The sequence below is a fragment of the Somniosus microcephalus genome, unplaced genomic scaffold, assembly GCF_052327205.1.
Source record: "Somniosus microcephalus isolate GS21.2 unplaced genomic scaffold, FLI_Smic_1.0 unresolved_chr1, whole genome shotgun sequence".
Classification (NCBI taxonomy): Eukaryota; Metazoa; Chordata; class Chondrichthyes; order Squaliformes; family Somniosidae; genus Somniosus; species Somniosus microcephalus.
The window spans coordinates 168,281,011-168,294,142 of NW_028225179.1; the positions used below are offsets into that span (position 1 = coordinate 168,281,011).

General features: G+C 48.7%; 1 protein-coding gene across 1 annotated transcript in view; it reads right to left on the bottom strand.

The window, feature by feature from the left end:
- Positions 1–537: 537 nt before the first annotated feature.
- The window catches only part of LOC147096524 (uncharacterized), a 103,982-nt gene continuing 91,387 nt past the window's right edge, over positions 538–13,132 (bottom strand). Inside the window, exons 8-9 of the mRNA XM_085975327.1 lie at positions 12,242–12,276; positions 538–670 (exon numbers count right to left, since the gene is read on the bottom strand). Coding sequence (XP_085831453.1) covers positions 596–670; positions 12,242–12,276 — 110 coding nt within the window. The 3' untranslated portion in view covers positions 538–595. The remainder of the gene's footprint in view (positions 671–12,241; positions 12,277–13,132) is intronic.

The following is a 13,132-nucleotide window of genomic DNA, read 5'->3' on the forward strand; positions in this document are numbered from 1 at the left end:
ATTAGGGGTTACGGGGAGAGGGCAGGGAAGTGGACGTGAGTCTAGATTCAGATCAGCCATGATCCTATTGAATGGCGGAGCAGGCCCGAGGGGCCGTATGGCCTACTCCTGCTCCTATTTCTTATGTTCTTATGTTATGTTCTTCACCTTTTACAAAGGTAAGAAATGGAACAAACGTGTAACATAAACACATAAAGACATTTTTCTGAAATCATTAAATTGGTATATTCTAGTTACGAGGCTGTGTATCTAATAACACTGTCACCACAAGTTGGTGTCGCATTTCTCTGGAAATCAGCCTGTTAATTATGCCACCCGTACTGAAGATATTGAGACTTTCACAGCAAGGGGCCAGTTTCAGGGGCATAGAGCTAAGCTAAAGCCTCTGTCCTCCACCCTTTATCATGTATTCTGCCTTTATGACTGACAGGAGCCAGTAAAAAAAAAGGACAGAGACCAGGAGCGCAAGTGCTGTACCTTCAATCTCCACCGCAAAAAAACTTCAATATCTTTGTAACAGGAGGAACTAGGAAGCCATTTTAATGATTATTCCTATGCCTGGGTTTTAAGCAGTTCCAGTCAGGTTAAATCTATATCAGGCCTCTGATGGCCCAGCAACTCCTTTCTCGTGTTCCGTTTCACCCTCTTCTTCTTCGTCCTGGTATTGTTGCTGTGGAGGGGGAGACATGAAACAATGACAAAGTGGGGACAGAAATTAAGGCAGTGTCGCGGCTCTTTCAGCTGAATACACAGGGGCCTAGAAATTCGGTGGGCTGCGCCACCAGTTAGCACCTAAAGAGGACGCTCAGTGGCTTTGGCGCCACTGGCCGCGCCTCCCGCGATATTTAGCAGGGGCGCTAATGGCGGCGTTAACCTGTTGCGCTGCGCCGCCTCCGATGACGTCATCAATGTGCGCAGTGCCCTGCTCTCGATATTTGGCAGCGACCGCCTCTGTAGCACCGTTCGCAAATGGCGCCCGGTTCACGGGGCCTTCCTGTGGCGGCAGTGGCGCAAATTAAGGTGGAGGTGCGGGGCGGCCGTTTTTTCCGGCGCCCGCCTGCCAGCACCTCCGTCCCCGGCCTCCTGATCGCCCCCCGCGGCATTGCCGGCTGTTTTCCGAGAGCCCGACACTTCTCCTCGGTGCCGGGCTCTTTTGCCGCCATTCGCGATCTCCGATCGTGCTGGTGCAGGCCCCTCCCCCTTAAGAATGGGAGGAAGGCCTGCAGTACCGCAGCGCGCCGTGCCGCAGCGTGTGGCGCTGCGGGACGTTGCGCTGCGATATTCAGTTTCAGCGCCCTAAGAGGAACACGGAGCACCTCGAGCCTCGCCCCGTGTCCCTCTTGGGCGCTCAAGCTGAATTTCCGGCGGTCGCTACTGCTCCAAACGCTGCGCTAAATCCGGCGCCCAGGCGAGCTTGGCGCCCCGTTTGCGGCTCCACCCAGTTTCTCCCCCAGTATATTTACATTTATTACTTATACTGCCTCTAACATAACGCACGTTGGATTAGACCGCCCCGCTCCTTTGGTAGTGGATTTACTGGCAAGGAACCCATTCACGGCCACCCACTTCCGACACTGTCCTCCTGTAACAGCCAGCAACGTAACTGAACATGGGAGCTCTCTTCACAGGTTAGAAAACGGAACTGTCGGCCACAAACCGTTCATGGAGCAAAGCCTACAAATTCATTTAGAAGATAATTGTTTGAAAAGGAGGAACATTAAAGAGTATTTGTTTGACAGGCTGGTTGATGGCCATCTTGTGTGTGTAGGCCATAAACAAATGGGGGTGAAATTGGTCTCCGCCCGCAGACCTCATGACGAATCGGCAGCCCGTTTTACACCCAGTCCGATTGTCTTTTCCATCGAAGTCAATAGAACAGAAAATTGGGTGGGGTGTAAAACAGGCTGCCGATTTGCTTGCGCCGTTTTCACAGAATCTACAGTGCAGATAGAGGCCATTTCGGCCCATCGAGCCTGCACCGACACATATCCCACCCTATCCCTGTAACCCCATGTATTTAATCCCCTAACACTAAGGGTCAATTTATCATAGCCAAATCAACCTAACCCGCACATCTTTGGACTGTGGGAGGAAACCGGAGCACCCGGAGGAAACCCACGCAGACACAGGGAGAATGTGCAAACTCCACACAGACAGTCGCCCGAGGCCAGATTTGAACCCGGGTCCCTGGCGCTGTGAGGCAACAGTGCTAACCACTATGCCACCGCGTTTTGACTAATTTCGTATGTGAGAAAGCAAGGACAACTGTGCGATGTGGCCAAAAGTTGCTCCTACAGAATTATTCATCGCTACTTCACCAACCAGGCCAATGTTCATGGTGGGGCAGGTTACAGAAGGTTCGTTGACGGGCAGGAATATACAGAGTCATTGGAGGTTCTGCCAATCTCCTGCTGCAGCTCCAGTGAGAGGTCCTATTACACTGAGTAGCTGTTTTTTCTGGGAGTTTCCTAGTCGCCTTGTGAGGGGCTGGAGCCCCCCATCTGTCCCATACGAGGCCAACGGTGGCCAGGGCTGGAGCCAGGGGCCATGAGCTCCCAATCCTTAGAATGGACGTACTTGGACTCAGCGCATCAGTGAAGGACGGTGACGTAAGAAAACTACTAGGCACTTGGTCTAAGCATTAAACAAAGCTTTAATCAACTGTTTTACAACATGGCGGTCTAGTTGTGTCCTTCACTAGTTCCTGTTAAGAATGTCCTGCGCAAGCTGGGCCCGTGCCCGAGTATTTATACTCTCCCTGGACAGCGCCACCCGTAGGCTGCTCAGTATTATTTCATAAGTCTTTCTTTCATGAATAAGTGACTTGATTCATGTCAGATGGTATGCTAAGTGAGGTGAAGTATACCAAACTACTTGACCTCGTCCTCACCAATCTACCTGTTGCAGATGCATCTGTTCATGACAGCATTGGTAGCAGTGACCACCGCACAGTCATTGTGGCGATAAAGTCCCGTCTTCACACTGAGGACACCCTCCATCGTGTTGTGTGGCACTACCACTGTGCTAAATGGGATAGATTCAGAACAGATCTATCAGCTCAAAACTGAGCATCCGTGAGGCGATGTGGGCCATTAGCAGCAGCAGAATTGTATTCCACCACAATCTGTAACCTCATGGCCCGGCATATCCCTCACTCTACCATTACCATCAAGCCAGGGGACCAACCCTGGTTCAATAAGGAGTGTAGAAGAGCATGCCGGGAGCAGCACCAGGCGTACCTAAAAATGAGTTGCCAACCTGGGGAAGCTGCAACACAGGACTACATGCATGCTAAAAAGCGGAAACAGCATGCTATAGACAGGGCTGAGCGATCCCACAATCAACGGATCAGATCAAACCTCAGCAGTCCTGCCACATCCAGTCGTGAATGGTGATGGATCATTCAACAACTAATGGGAGGAGGAAGCTCCATGAATATCTCCATCCTCAATGGTGGTGGCGCCCAGCACGTGAGTGCAAAAGACAAGGCTGAAGCGTTTGCAACCATCTTCAGCCAGAAGTGCCAAGTGGATGATCCATCTTGGCCTGCTCCTGAGGTCCCCACCATCACAGGAGTCAGTCTTCAGCTAATTCAATTCACTCCATGTGATATCAAGAAACGGCTGAGTGCACTGGATTCAGCAAAGGCTATGGGCCCCGACAACATCCCGGCTATCGTGCTGAAGACTTGTGCTCCAGAACTAGCTGCGCCTCTGGCCAAGCTGTTCCAGTACAGCTACAACACTTGCATCTATCCGACAATGTGAAAAACTGCCCAGGTATGTCCTGTCCACAAAAAGCAGGACAAATCCAACCTGGCCAACTACCGCCCCATCAGCCTACTCTCAATCATCAGCAAAGTGATGGAAGGTGTCATCGACAGTGCTATCAAGTGGCACTTATTCACCAATAACCTGCTCATTGATGCCCAGTTTGGGTTCTGCCAAGACCACTTGGCTCCCAACCTCATTACAGCCTTGGTCCAAACATAGACAAAGGAGCTGAACTCAAGAGGTGAGGTGAGAGTGACTGCCCTTGACATCAAGGCAGCATTTGACCGAGTATGGCATCAAGGAGCCCTAGTAAAACTGAAGACAATGAGAATCAGGGGGAAAACACTCCACTAGTTGGAGTCATACCTAGCACAAAGGAAGATGGTTGTGGTGATTGAAGGTCAATCATCACAGCCCCAGGACACCGCTGCAGGAGTTCCTCAGGGCAGTGTCCTAGGCCAAAACATCTTCAGCTGCTTCATCAATGACCTTCCCTCCAACATAAGGTCAGAAATGGGGATGTTCGCTGATGACTGCAGTGTTCAGCGCCATTCACAACTCCTCAGATAATGAAGCAGTCCATGCCCGCATGCAACAAGACCTGGACGACGTTTAGGCTTGGGCTGATAAGTGGCAGGTAATATTTGCGCCACAGAAGTGCCGGGCAATAACTATTTCCAACAAGCAAGAGTCTAACCACCTCTCCATGACATTCAATGGCATTACCATCGCCGAATCCCCCACCATCAACATCCTGGGGGTTACCATTGACCAGAAACTTAACTGGACCAGCCACATAAATACTGTGGCAACAAGAGCAGGTCAGAGGCTGGGTATTCTGCACAAGTGTCTCAACTCCAGACTCCCCAAAGCCTTTCCACCATCTACAAAGCACAAGTAAGGAGTGTGATGGAATACTCCACTTGCCTGGATGAGTGCAGCTCCAACAACACTCAAGAAGCTCAACACCATCCAGGACAAAGCAACCCATTCACTCCCTCATACCGTGGCTGCAGTGTGTACAATCTACAAGATGCGCTGCAGCAACTCGCCAAGGCTTCTTCGGCAGCACCTCCCAAACCCGCGACCTCTTCCACCTAGAAGGACAAGGACAGCAGGTGCATGGGAACACCACCACCTCCAAGTTCTCCTCCAAGTCACACACCATCCTGACTTAGAAGTATATCGCCGATCCTTCATCGTCGCTGGGTCAAAATCCTGGAACTCCCTCCCTAACAGCACTGTGGGAGTACCTTCACCACACGGACTGCAGCAGTTCAAGAACGTGGCTCACCACCACCTTCTCAAGGGCAGCTAGAGATGGGCAATAAATGCTGGCCTTGTCAGCGATGCCCAGATCCCATAAACGAATAAAACAAAACTCCACAATGGCAGGTGTGGGTCTCACTGGTGGGATCCAGGCCAGGCAAACAATCCCCTTGCTCAGGAGGCCGAGGGCAGCACATCCGAGTGGCAGGGCAAGGTGGGCCTGGGCAACACCTTCCCCTCCCAGTTTCTGGTAGTCACTGGCAGGCTAGCACCAGGGCTGTGCCTCAGTTGGTGTTTGTGCCCACTTGTCCAATATAAAGGAGGTGCCACTGAGCTTGTAAACTCTGGTGAGGTCAATGATGGTGATCCTGGCAAATATCTGTACCTATAATATAGTCAAATCATATGTCTGCGCACACTTCCTGCCAGAACGACTTGACATCCACTTTTTGTGTCACCTTTCGCACCATTATAAATAAGATGGTTGCAAACGCTTCAGCCTTGTCTTTTGCACTCACATGCTGGGTTCCACCATCATTGAGGATGGGGATATTCATGGAGCCTCCTCCTGCCGTTAGTTGTTTAATGGTCCACCGCCATTCACGGCTGGATGTGGCAGGACTGCAGAGCTTTGATCTGATCCGTTGATTGTGGGATCGCTTAGCTCTGTCAATAGCATGCTGCTTCCGCTTTTTAGCAAGGACGTAGTCCTGTGTTGCAGCTTCCCCAGGTTGGCACCTCATTTTTAGGTACGCCTGGTGCTGCTCCCGGCGTGCTCTTCCACACTCCTTATTGAACCAGGGTTGGTCCCCTAGACTGATGGTAATGGTAGAGTGAGGGATAAAGCTGTGATTGTGCTTTCCTTTTTTAGGCTCTTGGCACCTTTGATCCTCCTTTCTCCCTCCAACATTTATAAACACAATGGCCTAGAAATTCAGTTGTTTGCGCCAGCCGCTAGCACCTTAGGAGGAGGAGATGTGGGGCGCTAGGCGGCTAGCGGCCGGGCGCATCGCGATCTGCGCCTCTCCCCAACTTCAGTAAAGATTTAGCGGCGGCGCAAAGCCTTTGTGCGCGCTCAGCTGCGCGCGCAGATCCTGACGTCATTTCATCGTGCAACGCCCTTTGTGCGCCCCAAACCGGAAATTCAGTGGCGCCGGCCTATTGTGCGCCTGGCGCCCATAGCGACTGGTAGAGGGGAACGGTTCCCAGTCGCTGCGGGGTGCGGGGGGTGCTAATTAAAGGGCACTCCTCCTGCAGTAGAAATGGCAGCCATTTTGCAACACTCCTTCTTTGTGAGAGACGGATCTTTGCAGAGAGACAAAGGTAGAGAGCTTTCTGGTTTGGCTCAACACTCGCACAGGTACTTGTGGCTTCAGGCCACAGCTTTGCACTTGTCTTTAACTTCAGAGCCATAGCATTGATTGGAAACATATAATGGGGGCTGCAATGGGTGCAAACGTTGGCCTTCTCCATAGTCCTGGGCGTTGTACAGATCAAGCAGCAGTGGTCAGGCCTTGCTTCAGGGCTGCAGTGTGCAGGGCGTGGCAGGCAAACAAATCCACCCTCCCCCTTTAAAAGCTCACCGGCGCCAGAGTGTCTGCCGTCAATCAGCAACTCGCCGCACCTGCGCTGCGCCCGCCCTCGGGGGTATCGCCCCGGGCCGCCGGCTTAGCGCCTAATGATAGTCGTGCATCGTCTGTTTTAGCGCAGCAGCAACCTCTTGGGGCGATGCCACTGAATATCGGCGAAGGTGGCGCGAAGTTGCGCCGGGCGCAAACTTTAGCGGCCACCCGGCTGTAGCGCCCCAAACGTGGCTATACTGAATTTCTAGGCCATTGGATTCTTGCCTGCTCTTTGCTTGCTCCTTGGGATCTGTTTTATAAAGTTCTTTTAAATTTCAATATATACTTACAAAAATCTATTAATCTCAGTTGAAATTTTCAAGACTGAGATCGATGGATTTTTGCTGGGTAAGGGTATCAAGGAATATGGAGCAAAGGTGGGTAAATGGAGTTAAGATAGAGCAGCCATTGAATGGCAGAACTGGCCTGAGGGGCTGAATGGCCTCCTCCTGTTCCTAGGTCCCTGTATAGGGGTTGAATTTCCGATTGTCCACTGTAACTTCAGTGGAATCCCTAGTGAACCCCTCGTTTATCCGGAATTTCTATGGAGCTCCGGCCAAAGAGATAGCAAGTGACTGGGAGAAGCCCCGCAGAAATTCAAGCCCGCACTGCCATGCCGGATCAGTAGTGGCGATTTATATAAATCAATATAGAGTATGATCATCAATAAGTCATCACAGTGGACTCCAGTGGCGCTGTGATTTCAAGCCTTCCACCCCCTTAATTGTGGATCTTGCTCAGATGGAACTGTTATCATGCACCCTCTCCCCCCCTCAGCAACTGTTCCTAATACCACACTAGCAGTCAATTCTCTCCCCCTCCTTCCCTCACCTCTGCCTGGTAACGTGGCCCAGTATGTCGATCAGTGCTGGGTGGGCTGTACATTTTATATTATGGTGTCATAGTCAGAAAGTTGTGGGTTGAATTCCCACTCCAGAGACTTGAGCACAAAAATCTAGGCTGACACTCCCAGTGCCCGTACTGAGGGGGGTGCTGCACTGTCGGAGGTGCCGCCTTTCGGATGAGATGTTAAACCGAGGCCCCGTTTGCTCTCTCAGGTGGACGTAAAAGATCCCATGCACTATTTCGAAGAAGAGCAGAGGCGTTCTCCCCGGTGCCTTGGCCAATATTTATCCCTCAATCAACATCACTAAAGAACAGATGATCTGGTCATTATCATATTGCTGTTTGTGGGAGCTTGCTGTGCGCAAATTGGCTGCCGTGTTTCCTACATTACAACAGTGACTACACTTCATATAAAGTACTTCATTGGCTGTAAAGCGTTTTGGGATTTCCGGTGGTCGTGAAAGGAGCTATATAAATGCAAGTCTTTCTTTCTTTTGTCTGGAGGGAGTGGCGAGCAGAGGACAGAGGCATTTCAGTGTTTCAGTCTGCCTGCTAGGGAAGGTGGGAGGGCGGGGCCAGGAGCAGGGCTCTATTTATTTCTTTATTTTGTAGTTGAGTGCGGGACATGGATTCGGAGCCCTTTGTACATTTTTATTCTGGCTATGGTGGGCTTGGAGAGCCCCCCGCCCTCCCCCCCACCTCCCTTCCTTCACTTCTCCTTCTCATCCTTCTTTCTCCCCTTTCCCACACCTCTCCTCCTTCCTTCTTCCCCATCCACTTTCCCCGCCTTCTCCCTTCGAGGCCCTCTTTCCCCATCTCCTGCATAACCTCCATCTCCTCTACTTTGCCCTACACTTTGTCTCATTCAACTTCCCCCACCTCCTCCTCCTCCCCTGCTCTCTTCTTCCCCTTTCGGCTCCCCTCATCCCCAACCTGCTCTCCTCTCTCCACCACCAGGCCTCCGCCCATCCCCTTCTCTCCTCTCCCTCTCCATTCTTTGTCCCCTCCCCTTACACCCTCCCTTTCTGTAGTGCCACAGATACCTTTGCATAGATAGTTCCCACTTCAAATGTGAACATAGGAAAATGTGGCTGTGTAAATACAAAAGAACAGAATATATGACAGTATCTGGGGCCTGGAGCTCATCTACAGGCCCTGGTCCAAATGTTCTGCACCCTCTAATGCCTCCTCACCAGAAGACTATACTTGGTTTTGACTCCCTGTGTGCAATGCCAAAGGAGATCAACCAAGGCCTTAATTAAAATGGCTGAAATTAAACAATTTTGCTGGCATCTGTTGTGATTGTCATTGCATTTTCTTCTTCCTTATTGGCCTGCTCTCTTTGCTTTCTCCTTCTGTTCGGTTCCAATCATAGTACACAAAAGCTTTCTGCCCATCACATTTCGTTGTTCTGGTGAAGTGGTCGACACTAGCAAGCAGTATTTATTTATTTTTTGCCCATCCCTAGCTGCATTAAGAGTCAACTGTGTGGTGTGGGACTGGAGCCACATGTAGGCCAGACCAAGGGGTGTCAGCTTCCCTTCCCCGAAGGACATCAGAGAAGAAGTTGGGTTTTGACAACAATCTGACAGCTTTCGTGATCATTTTTTGGTGGCAGCCACAAATGACCAGATTTTATTGAATCCATTCCCACAACTTGCATGGTAGGATTTGAACTTATAACCTCTGGGATTCTAGTCTAGTACTATAACCACATACCCTAAAAAGATATTCTACCCCAAAAAACTACAGAATCATTCTAGTATTAAAAAAATTGCTCCAACATACAGCCACCGTGACACTCCCTGACCCACCTCATTATATACGTCTAATAATATCTATAACAGAATATACAAAAAGCAAAATAAAATGTGTTTGCTTCTATCTTCATGTAACAGTACAGCTACAACACTGGCATCTACCCGGCAATGTGGAAAATTGCCCAGGTATGTCCTGTCTACAAAAAGCAGGACAAATCCAACCCAGCCAATTACCGTCCCATCAGTCTACTCTCAATCATCAGCAAAGTGATGGAAGGTGTCGTCGACAGTGCTATCAAGCGGCACTTACTCAGCGATAACCTGCTAACTGATGCCCAGTTTGGGTTCCGCCAGGGCCACTCAGCTCCTGACCTCATTACAGCCTTGGTCCAAACATGGACAAAAGAGGTGAACTCAAGAGGTGAGGTGAGAGTGACTGCCCTTGACATCAAGGCAGCATTTGATCGAGTGTGGCATCAAGGAGCCCTAGCAAAACTGGAGTCAATGGGAATCAAGGGGAAAACTCTCCACTGGCTGGAGTCATACCTAGCACAAAGGAAGTTGGCTGTGGTTGTTGGAGGTCATTCATCTCAATCACATGACATCACTGCAGGAGTTCCTCAGGGCAGTGTCCTAGGCCCAACCATCTTCAGCTGTTTCATCAATGACCTTCCCTCCATCACAAGGTCAGAAGTGGGGATGTTCGCTGATGATTGCACACTGTTCAGCACCATTCGAGACTCGTCAGATACTGACGCAGTCCGTGTCCATATGCAGCAAGACCTGGACAACATTCAGACTTGGGCTGACAAGTGGCAAGTAACATTCGCACCACACAAGTGCCAGGCAATGACCATCTCCAACAAGCGAGACTCTAACCATCTCCCCTTGACATTCAATGGCATTACCATCACTGAATCCCCCACTATCAACATCCTGGGGGTTACCATTGATCAGAAACTGAACTGGACCAGCCATATAAATACTGTGGCTACAAGAGCAGGCCAGAGGCTGGGAATTCTGCGGTGAGTGTCTCACCTCCTGACTCCCCAAAGCCTTTCCACCATCTACAAGGCACAAGTCAGGAGTGTGATGGAATACTCTCCACTTGCCTGGATGAGTGCAGCTCCAACAACACTCAAGAAGCTCGACACCATTCAGGATAAAGCAGCCCACTTGATTGGCACTCCATCCACCACCTTCAACATTCACTCCCTCCACCACCGGCGCACTGTGGCTGCAGTGTGTACCATCTACAAGATGCACTGCAGCAACTCGCCAAAGCCCCTTCAACAGCACCTTCCAAACCCGGGACCTCTACCACTTAGAAGGACAAGGGCAGCAGACGCATGGGAACATCACCACCTACAAGTTCCCCTCCAAGCCACACAGCATCCTGACTTGGACCTGTATCGCCGTTCCTTCACTGTCGCTGGGCCAACGTCCTGGAACTCCCTTCCTAACAGCATTGTGGGTGTACCTACACCATATGAACTGCAGCGGTTCAAGAAGGCGGCTCACCACCATCTTCTCAAGGGCAATTAGGGATGGGCACTAAATGCAGGCCTAGCCAGCGACGCCCACATCCCATCAATGAATTAAAAAAAAACCTCCTCTCACTGTTTCCCTCTCTATTTTACATCTCCTGCTGTGTCCTGCTGTGCTCTGTACCTCAGCTCCACTCTCTGTTCATTGGCTGCTAGTGCTCTACTTGCACATTGTGCTGCGCTCCATTCCTTGGCTTCTACGTTCTGCTACGTTCACAGCACTCACAGCCTCCGCTGGGCTCAATTCCCATCCCCTCCCTTGCCAGTCACCAGCTGAAATGGTCATCCTGATGGTATTCCCTCAGCAGTGGGAATTTTAGTATCTGTCTCGTTCTGGGATGACCTCCAGAAGCTGGGCGTGGCATATTGGAATTTTGTGTCGCAGGAAAGGTAACAAAATTTGGATCATGTAAATTGGGAGGTAGGAAATCTTAGATGGGAGAAAAGTTGTTAAAATTTGTTTTTTTTTTAAAGGACTGTTTGCACCAACAAGTCATGGCAGGTATTAGTTGGGTTTATGCACCTATAGGTCAGAGATCATGGAGTTAGCTTGATACTTGGAGATCTGTCAATAAATATTCTGACCACATTCAAAACGGGCTAAAGAAATGTATTTAAAAAAAATGTAATAACTAGATCAAAAAAAGTTTTAAAAACCTTTGATTGTTAAGTATCACTGTAAGAATGCTGATATAATATTTGTCTGTGCAATATGTTAATGGAGGTGTTCACCTATTTAAATTAAGCATTCCTTTGCATTTGTTTCATGTAGAGCAAGAAAGCAGCAACCTTTGGTGTCTCTGCCAGGAACCATATTTCAGACTGTGTGTATAAATACTGCAGACAGAGAACCACAGATCATTTTAATCTCAAATGGTGTGGTTTGCAATTAAACCCGAAGAGATTAAAAGGAGCATCTCTGGCTCTCCCAGGAGTAATTTGAATGCTACAGCCTAGATTTTCATCTTCAGTATCTGGGTACAATGGCTTTGTCTGCTCGGAGCACCTCTTGCAAGTTTGGGCTCGTGACTTTCTGCAGGCAATGTGTGCCTGAATTTCTGATTGGGCTCACGTGCATAATGCTGAAAATGAAAATCTAGGCTGTACGTTTTGTATAGGCACAGATAACGGGGCAAATTCAACAAAGTTACACTCCCAGAAGAAAGCATCGCTGGCTGAATTTATTCTATTGTTTAATGGCCCATTATGGAACTTGGTAAGTGGGGAATATCGTGGAACATTATTAAATATTTATTTTGGAATATCGGGGAGAAGAGCATCTTTAATGTTTTTCAATAATGTTAAAACTGAAACCATCAGTCAGTCATATAAAATATAAAAAAACACCAAATTTGCAAACTGGTAAAGTGGCAGATAAGGGTACAGCAATTATTTAACAGCAAAGTTTGAAAAATAATAATTACCTGTTGATTTTCTTTTATCAATGCGGTTATCTTTTCTACAAAGAGAAAAAAACCCCATTCAGGACAGCAAGTAGTTTCAGTTTTAAATTCAACTAATTTTTTTCTACCCTGGCTTTTAGTGTCACTTGGACCACTCTCTTCCCAAAGTGATTTAAATGTAAAATGCTGTTTCCGTCCAATGATAAAATGTAACCAAAACTTTGCAGTGAACTTTTTGGGAAGCATAGTCTGGAATGGGAGTTCTTTTTTACTCATATTGTTTCTGTTTCAAAGAAAATAGAATATTTTTTTAATGCTTTTATAAATAAAAATGACAATCTTATCACCAGTAGGGACACTAGCAAGTATGGAGTCCCTTCCTGCTAGCTCGCTTTGGTGACATGAGTTACAAGGAACACCTCAGCCCAGCTCCATTGCAGAGAGTTGTTCCAGAGCCACCTTGGCCCCAACATCATTTTAAAATCAACATTCTATAATGCTAGCAACGATCATGTGGCTGGGAATTATTATATTATCATTACCAGCATCAGTGCTCAGTATCTGTGCGCAAAATGGCACAGAAACGATGGGGTAGAAATTCTGGCCCTGGCACAGCGCCAAGGGAACGATCTCTGGAGAACTGGCCGCACCGCAATTCCCAAGGTCATCTTGTTTGAATATAGGCACCATGCCAGCTACATGGAGCGTGCTAATTACGCAGGATTTTGCACTTACTGTCGGAATTTCTACCCTTACATTCTATTTAGTCACAAAGTGTTGTCGCCATAGTTAATACTTAATTTTTTTTTACTTAAATGCTTTTCCATCCTTATTATTGTGTTAAGCAAAGTGGATGGTCGGCAAAAATGAATAAACCATATGACGTAATAAAACTCACTACGAACTTGGTTT